The sequence below is a fragment of the Rhodamnia argentea genome, chromosome 7, assembly GCF_020921035.1.
Source record: "Rhodamnia argentea isolate NSW1041297 chromosome 7, ASM2092103v1, whole genome shotgun sequence".
Taxonomy (NCBI): domain Eukaryota; kingdom Viridiplantae; phylum Streptophyta; class Magnoliopsida; order Myrtales; family Myrtaceae; genus Rhodamnia; species Rhodamnia argentea.
In genome coordinates this window covers 1,856,682-1,865,701 of record NC_063156.1, presented here as the reverse complement: position 1 = coordinate 1,865,701, position 9,020 = coordinate 1,856,682, and the positions used below count along the sequence as shown (strand labels likewise).

Sequence of the window (9,020 nt, the reverse complement as noted above, 5' to 3'; positions counted from 1 at the left end):
TCATAGTATTGCCCCATCTATTAGACTCGCTACACCCAACGGAATTTAACAGCAATGGCACACCAAGACCTCCCAGCAATACACAAGTGGGCTGTTTCGTTGGCACATCAGCTAAAACTCAGTCCCTCTTGACACTTTCGACCGGATCGAAGCCCACCCACAAGAGAGAGAGAGAGAGAGAGAGAGAGAGACCCAAATCATATGCAGGTTCAAGAATTGGTGCGGAAATCAATCGTCTCAATGATAAACAAGTAATATGTAAAAACCTCGGAATCAGATGGCAAGTTACAGTTCCCAAACATAGTTTCGTAATTATAGCATGAGCTCCGCGCACCCATCTCCCTAAAAAAAATTTACTAAGAAAAGGATACCACCAGAGCTTCAGGCCCACAGGGATTTGCATCAATTAAGGGCCATCACGCCTGTAGCACCAAGAGTAGAAAGAAGGGCTATTGTGACTGATATGGAGGCATTGGTGGCGGATGCGGCAAACCAGGGTGGCTCGGGCCATGCATCATTCCAGGGCCCATCTGGAAAGGCACAGTCCCCTGTTGCATATATGGTGGGTTGTGACCTTGCATTTGCATGGGCATGGACTGTGCTCCAGGGACCGGACCCCAGCCTGCAGGGGGTTGATGGTGCATCGTGTGTTGAGCTGGAGCCAGAGCCGGAGCATACGGCCCTCCACCATACTGCTGAGCTGCAGCGCCAACAGCTGAAGCCGGTTGCTGCCCTAGAATTGAAGGTTGAGAATTCATCATCGGGGTGTTGGGGATTGTGTAGTCTCTGCTCCGATCGTTATTAACCTGGAACCATAGTCAGCATATCAATCACTTATCGATCACTCACCTACTTCTCTTACTCTTTCAAACTCAAGATGTAAGAGAAAACAATACCAGCAAATTGCTGTTTGCAAATTCAAAGGCACGACTAAATTATCATGACGAGCCATCAGCACAAAATGCTAAGATCATTATTTCGGTTAGTCCTAACAATTCATTAAGCTAACAAGTAAAAATCTACCCACAGAACGATCAATGAATAACAGGCGAATAAACAGCAAATTTTAGCACCGTCCCAAGTCAAATGACCAGGCTTCTTTTCTATTTATTCAAAACAACATGAATACATTTTCGCGAAGGAAAGTGGCCAGAATACTTGCTTCAATGTTCAAATTTCTCACCAATTCAGGATTTAAGACAAAATGCCTCATGTTAAAGCAACTAAGTTAGATCATGCTAGCACTTAAAGTTCATCTTTCAAAGCAAGGTAAACTAGGCAGTTCAGATTCCCTCAATGACGACACAGAAAATGCAATTGCAAACGGGCATGACTTATTGAAAGTGGGAACACAAGATCCGAGGAGATGAGCAGAACCTTGAACATGTGGTTCATTTGAAGTCAACAACATTATTGAAAATTCATGTTGACGGAGATGTCAACGAATGTTTAACCATTTTTCTCAAAGTGAAACAGCTTAAATGGCAAAATAGTATAATGCCGTCCAATCAAGGCATATACATATTTCACGTTATTCCCCCTTCTATTGGGAACAGATTTCATTTTAACTCCTTTTACGTGCAAAATGAAAGAATGTGATTATCATACTAGTGCCTCTTTGAATGGTGATCAATCTTCGTCAATTGGAATTGGAGTCTTTCAAAACTCGACTGGAAAACTTATTACAGAAGAGGAAGTTTTTCTTTTTGTTCCAAAAGCGAGGAACTGAATATCCACAGTGCAGGAGAATCGCGATTCCTAGAGATAAAATTTATACCACAGGGCAGATTTGATTACCTTTATGCTAAGATCTGTATGTCGCGAATACGAAATATGGAGTTTGCAAAACCCCCCGTCATATATGCAATGCCCTTCCAAAGCTTCCTTTGCAACTACAGCAGTCTGAACATCTGCATGGACAGCAATACAACACCAAACATGCACTTCATTAGATGCATGCATATTTTTGCCCAAATGCATCTAAGATATTCTTCACCCAGAAAAATTCACTGCTCTTACTAACCAGGGTACTGAATCAATGCCTGGACCCCTCCATTCTTGTCAAACATGGCAATCTTCTGTACAGGTCCAAAAGCTGAAAAAACCTGAACCAGGCAAAATGGGTCACATGCTATGAAAACACATGGTCACCCAAGAATGCAGATTAACAAAATCACAAAAACATACCATGTGAAGAACATCCAATGTTACTGCATACTGCATGTTCTCAATTGATGCAAGGAGGACATTGCTCTCTGGTTCTAATTTTTTCCCATCCAAGCCAACGCTCACCTGCAGTGTAAAATGCAATGTTCAATCAAATCAATCAAATCATAAGGCAGACAAAATTGTATCCCAACCTCATTCAAACAGCGGACGTGATAAAAGTAATGCAAATGTTGAGTTTTGATGCCTTACCTGACCACTGCCATCTATAGCAGATGGAGCAACAGGAAGGTATGGATTGGTGTAGTCCCTGATAAACAAAAAATGGCCAAGGTAAACATGGTAGTACACAGTTGATCAGTCAAGAAACAAACATCAAACAAATATTTGATAGAAAAAAAACCAATAAAAAAGTCACCTGCTCCGATGGCTCTGGAATTTCACACTCAGATCTGTGTGGGCTGAATATGTGATCCTGAGAGTGCATGGCCCCATATGCTCAGGAATCAAATAGCTGTAAACCAAGACAAAATAACCATCATGTGAGTGCACCGGAAGAGATTATGCTCTTGCAGCCTAAAATAAATTCTCAAGAGCACATGAACATGCCATTCTATGTTAAGAACTGCTTCTTTATAACTATAGAAATTTGATTTTTGGCTTAACTAGGAATTATTATTCTCCCATCTTAAAAATTATAGTAAATATATTCGTGAAAAACTAGGGCTAAAATATGTATAACAGTGGGCAACAGGTACCAGTTCCAGTCGGACTAAATACCATGTCAAAAAATTAATACAACCGTCACCTAGGAATGCATCTTCCATCAAGGGCATTTTTTGCAGAAGAAGCAGTTTCAGAATCCGAAAATTGCACCAGGGCCTGAGAACAAGATTTTAGTCAAGAGATTGCTTAAATAAAAGGCACTGTACAAAAACCAAAAGTAGTCGATTCAATTTTTGTCACCTGGAATCCAGCGGTTTTCTCAAAGGTAGTGATCTTGTGAACAAACCCAAAGGCTGAAAAGACCTGCATTAGCAATTAACAAGAAAAATGTTCAGCATAAGAAAATTTTCTCTCACAATTGGCTGCGATATGTAGGTTCGTTGTATTCTTGAAAAAGCTTAAATTAATCGAGACAAATTCTACTGAAAGTTTTAGGCTTTCAATTTTAAACTCATTCAAACAAAATAAAAATTTGATCCAAACAGCCATCATGGCTAAAAAGTCACAGGTTCACAACCACCCCAAACACACAGAAATGAGCTTTCCAAGACATCACCATGGTAACACAGACAGTTACTTCTATCAAAAGAGAAATTCCAATCCCTATCCCCTCTAAGGATCAATGTTATAAAATGACCAAGAAAAGTATCAATGTTGATATCATAACGTACTTAAATGTAGTCAGTAAAACAATACCACTTTCCAAGAGAGATAAATATGAGAATTTACACATTTAACGTGACAAAGCTCAAAGCATACATACCGCGTTTTATTTGCTTTAGATCAAGAGATCGGTTAATGATTTCTAAAGTACATCTAGATCACCAAATGACGCTAGAAATCTCAGGTTTGGTGCTCCCAAACACAACAAGGACAACTGCTCAAGCATTTGCAAGCCAATGAACACCCTATGATGAGCTGTCCAAAAATTTTTTGCATTGAGAAAAAGGAAAAGGTTTCATGCAACAATGAGATTTATCCATTGTGATCTGGAGGTGTCAAAATGTTACTAACAACTCTGGTGTAGGGATCAGGTGTGTGGTTGAGATTGTGTTATTTGTATGCCTATCGAGTCACATTTTCTTGTCGTTGATCAGACAAGCTCCCATACAAGATATACATCACTCTGATGCAAGAGAAACACTCGGTATACTTCGCCTTTCTAGACACCGTGGTACAGAAATATTATGCACGAAAATACCTTCACAAGTCGGCAAAAGGCATCAAATTTTTGCTGGAATCTCAAATGTGTCACGAAGTTGGGCAAAATAAAAATTTCAAGACATTGACAATTGACCTACCATTAAACGCTGTTTGTTTATAGCTGACAACTTTGCATAAGCAAAATGTTGACCTTTTGACAGCATTACTATTATTATCTGACCATAATTTCATTTGCAAAGAAAGAATTGCGTCTGCCATCTTTAATTTGATATCAAGAATTAGAAGTCGTGTATTGCCTACAAATTGAACTCATGACAAAGAACAACCGTGTTTCTTGCTTGTGTCCACTATGTGGGTGTCGAGGGAAAAAAAAAACTAAATAGAAAAGACAAAACACGTCTAGTAATAATAGTTTTATGTCAACTTATGTTTTCTTTCACCAAATGACAATTCATCAATCAATGGCAGTAAGATGGATCCTTTCTTTTTTCTTGGCATTTTACTTTCAAGAGATGGCAGTAATTGCTTTCAACAGAAGAAAATCATGCGGACACTAACACTCATACAAATGAAAGGAAAGGGATTAAGTAAGAACATTCAAACTGCAACCATCCTAAATTTAAAAAGAGGCACGAATTGGTAGCTGAGGAGGAAGAGTAGGGAAGAGAGAGGAAGGAAGAGGTGTGTTGAGAAAAGGAGAAAGGAGACAAACACACATGCTTTCTTTCTCCCGATGCACTAAGCTGCCATTGAAGATATTGCCTTGAAAGGGGCCTGCTAATTCATTGACATTCATGTCAAACAAAGCTTACTAGAACACGACAAGCTACAACCTACTATGTTACTCAATGTTGACATCCTGAGAGCAACTTTACCTCTCACAGCAATTGCAAGAAAAGTTTCAGCAAAACACTTACCAAATGTAAAACATCAATGCTGACCAGACGTGCATCACTGCCCTCAATTGTTACCAATAACACATTGCCAGCGACATCCGCTGTGGTTTTGTTATTCACTATCTCTTGCCTATTGGAGTATTGCAAGTAGACAGTCTTTCCACGCACTTGAGCAGGCTCAGAGGATGATGCGTAATATGAGATCATTGCAATTGCCTGGTTTAAATCCGCCTAGAGAACATAATGAGGAGGAAAAGGCTAGTCAATGATATCACAAAACAATCTAGGGGAAGGGGGAGAATTTACAAGGGCAATAGATAACAGCACTCACAAACTCAATAAAAGCCTGATTTTTGTTAGCTCCGACATTGCACTTTGTGTTAACAACTCTGCCAAATGGCTTCCCCAGTTCAATTAGTTCCTCCTCAGTGCATTCCCACGGCAGATTTCTCAAATGAAGCACCTTGGATGGGGGCTGTGTGTAACGAAACTGTGGTTGACTTGAGACTGATGCCATCATAACAAACCCAAACTACCAGAGAGTACCAGAAGATAAGAAGCCCCCTCCCACTTCTGCAAAGAAGACGTGTTCCGTCATTAGCGTGCTCCCAAGAAACAACAGCAAACTCACAATTACTCAATCTCACTACTTAATATAGTAGGCAAATGAATCGATCCAAGCCATTCTGTTCCAACTTCCAAGTGATCGGCATCTCCAAAGAGAATACACTTGAATGACACTACACAAGCATCACAAGCTATTGATCTGGCAAATCAACTTATCTGTTACAGTTTAAGTATTATAAATTTCGCTTATGCCAATTAGAATAGGGGGGCGAGAAAATCAACTAAGCACGCCCAAGATAAAAAACAAACAAACCAAAACCCAACCGTTTGACATTTTCTACCCTGGGTGTAGGAATACTCTTCCAAACTTGCATGTAATGTAACCCCTCCGGAAATGATCACATGAGAAAGTTCCGCCAAAAGGCGTCATGAAAGGTAAGACATTTCACGTCTGCAAATTCTGACTCATGATACCACTGTGAGACCATAACAGATGCACCAACAAACAATACCGTTTCCCCAAAAACCACATCACAAAAGTCTGTCAGACCATATTTTTCCCTAAATTTCTGGTTCACCAACAATCATGAAGTTCGCCTAGGTCAAAAAATCCTAGCCAGGAGTGTTAATCCAAAGATTAACTTGCAAAAGAGCAAGGTAATTGCACAAGCAATGCATCTTCAAACCCACCACCATGATCCATCTTCTCGAAAAGACGGACAGATGAGCACAATCAATCACACAGAGGGAGAATCACCCCGACGCTATCGACCTTATCGAAATCATCCATTCGGACACAACTACCTTACGGCTGACGATGAACAAGACCTATCAATACACGTCGCTGAAACGAACAAAAAAATCCCCAGCCAAAACAGAATTCAGACCGCAATAATTAGGGCAGAAACTAACAGCACTTGACAAAAGGTCAGAGAGGATCGGATAATCACATGTAAAATTCCTGGAGCTGACCGCCGATTTCTGCGACAAATCTCGAACCAAGGGTTTCTTCAGGTGGAGAGCGCGAGAGAGATGGTAGAGGACGAGAGATTTCCCTTATCGTGGTTTTGGGAAGTAATGCGGTGCCGGCAAGCGCACGGAGAGCACCATGTTGACGTTAGCATTAGATTCATTAAAATGATAACAAACGCCTATCTTTTTTTTTTTTTTTTGGTCGAAATAACAAACGCCTATCTTAAATGGGCACAAATATCTTTTGCTCCTACTGTGGGCCGGTAGTGGCCCAATGGACCTGTCTCTGGGCTTCCAAGCCGATATCTTCTGAGCACCCTGTTGACGTTAGCATTAGATTCATTAATATGATAACAAACGCCTATCTTTTTTTTTTTTTTTTGGTCGAAATAACAAACGCTTATCTTAAATGGGCACAAATATCTTTTGCCCCTACTGTGGGCCGGTAGTGGCCCAATGGACCTGTCTCTGGGCTTCCAAGCCGATATCTTCTGAGCACCTTGTTGACGTTAGCATTAGATTCATTAATATGATAACAAACGCCTATCTTAAATGGGCCCAAATATCTTTTGCTCCTACTGTGGACCGGTAGTGGCCCAATGGACCTATCTCTGGGCTTCGAAGCCGATATCTTCTTATTTATAAATTTAAGGTAGCGATTTTTCCACTTCTTTTTTGGCTACCACACTCCCCCGAATTAGTGTTTTGGCAATAATATCCCTTGCAGGTTCCACTTTCGATATATCATTCCCATTAACATATTATTTAATTCAAACGTGAGCCCCATTTTGTATTTATTTTTTATTTTTTTCCCTATCTCTCTCTTCTCTCTTTTTGCGATGGTCTTCTTCCTTACATCCTCCTACACGATTCCGACCCCAAGGGCTCCATTGGTAGTGGCATTCACTCGCTTTTCCATCTCCCCGCTCTTCGAGGCCTCAATCTGCCATCATCGAGACCTTCTCGACCATCTTCTACTCCATCAAGAAGGGGCACAAGATCGTCGAGGCATAGCTCGATCCCATCGTGTGCCCGAATGATTTTGAAGACGAAGATCTAAATGTGGATGATCAACTTAAGGAACTTGAGAGACATGAGAAAGAAGTGGCCAACCTGATGGTGCTCTCAAGGTGAGCTATCCCTACACTGTGAAGTGGATGATAATCGAGAAGGTCTCAAAGACAGTGGGTTGAGGTAACAAGGAGTGGAGAGATGGAGAAACGAGCAAACGGCCCAGGCAATGGAGCCTTTGGTGTAAGGTACGCAAAGAGAGAGAAGAAAAAGGGGGAAGAAAAAGAAAAATGAAAAAAAAAGTAAACATAAAATGGGGCTCACATTTGAATTTAATAATCCATTAATAAATATAATATGCTAAAAGCTGAGACCCAAAAGGAATATTATTATAAAAATGTTATTTCAAGGAGTGTGATATTAAATTTAGGGAAAATTTCAAAAAAGGGCCTCAAATGCCCTCACTTTCTCAAAAAAGGTCCTAAAGTGAACTTTGTGTCAAATAAGGACCTAAAGTGCCATATGTGTTTCAAAAAAAGGCCTGGCTAGGGGGTTTTTGGGTCTTTTTACATTTCTTGTTTTCTTTCCTTTTTTTTCCTTACTTTTTCCTCTCTTTTTTCCTTCCCTCATCGACGGCCGTGGGATGAGCGGCCTCACCGGCGGCCACGAGGCCAGCCTTCTCCTAGGCGGGTCGACCTAGTGGTCGCCGGCTAGGGGAGCCCTCGCCGGATCGGGCAAATCCGGCCACCATTGAATCCCACCACCGTGGTCGTCGGGCGTACGGCAAGGGTCTCCCGCCCGACCCAAGAGAGGGTGACCCTTCCCCGACGCAGGTCGAGGTTGGTGGTGGTACGCTTGAAGGTGTTCGCGCATCGGAGACGGGCTACTCTTGCCCATCGCCGCAGCATTAATGCTTAGACAAAGACCGATCCAAAAGGGAGATAGCTCAAGGCGAGGTATCGGATCATATTATTGGAGGCGAAAACAGATGGGGGTTCGATGCTGTAGAGGAAGAGGTGAAGGAGCAGGTGGCCCGGGAGGTGGTTCTTATTCTTGACGACGGCACCATGGCCGAAGAGGGCGACAATTTGAGCATGGGCTTGCTGGATCTACGTGAGGGAAGGGCGCGGTGGGAGAGAGACAGAGGAGAGAGAGCGATGGTGGAGGCCAAAAAAAAAAAGGAAGAAGTAAAGAAAAAAGGAAAGAAAAAAGGAAATAAATCGAGAAAATGTAAAAAGACCCAAAACCCCTAGCCAGGCCCTTTTTTGAAACACAGATGGCACTTTAGGCCCTTATTTGATACAAAGTTCACTTCGGGCCATTTTTTGATAAAGTGGGGGCATTTGAGGCCATTTTTTGAAATTTTCCCTTAAATTTATGCTTCCTAACTTGTTGTCATTTATTGGACCAAAAAAAAAAAAACTTGTTGCCATTTGTTGAGCAAAAAAAAAAAACTTTTTTTCCTCATCTTTATGTTAGGTTGATTTCACATATACATACATACATACATATATATAT

The 9,020-nt window shown here is 41.2% G+C and overlaps 1 protein-coding gene across 6 annotated transcripts; it reads right to left on the bottom strand.

Annotated features, from left to right (window-relative positions):
• Positions 1-202: 202 nt before the first annotated feature.
• Positions 203-6,634, bottom strand: LOC115744842 (polypyrimidine tract-binding protein homolog 2). Of its 6 annotated transcripts, none has more exons than XM_030680235.2 (11): positions 6,470-6,634; positions 5,284-5,525; positions 4,974-5,183; positions 3,133-3,195; positions 2,975-3,048; positions 2,585-2,680; positions 2,419-2,476; positions 2,188-2,292; positions 2,024-2,105; positions 1,798-1,910; positions 203-806 (listed from the first exon to the last, which is right to left on the bottom strand). In XM_030680235.2, exons 2-11 carry the CDS (start codon positions 5,470-5,472, stop codon positions 450-452), a joined length of 1,347 nt encoding a protein of 448 aa, XP_030536095.1. In that variant the 5' UTR covers positions 5,473-5,525; positions 6,470-6,634; the 3' UTR covers positions 203-449. The 6 variants fall into 6 exon arrangements, with proteins under 6 accessions (XP_030536095.1, XP_048137677.1, XP_030536101.1 ...); XM_048281720.1 differs by having other exon boundaries at positions 4,998-5,183; XM_030680241.2 differs by having other exon boundaries at positions 6,492-6,634.
• Between the last annotated feature and the right edge of the window lie 2,386 nt (positions 6,635-9,020).

Excerpts from the sequence above, each read along its gene's own strand:
- LOC115744842 (XM_030680235.2), bottom strand. The coding sequence starts at position 5,472 with ATGATGGCATCAGTCTCAAGTCAACCACAGTTTCGTTACACACAGCCC. Across the intron at positions 3,196-4,973 it reads GCATTGATGTTTTACATTTG|GTCTTTTCAGCCTTTGGGTT; the intron begins GTAAGTGTTTTG and ends TTGCTAATGCAG. Across the intron at positions 2,106-2,187 it reads CATTGGATGTTCTTCACATG|GTTTTTTCAGCTTTTGGACC; the intron begins GTATGTTTTTGT and ends TGCCTGGTTCAG.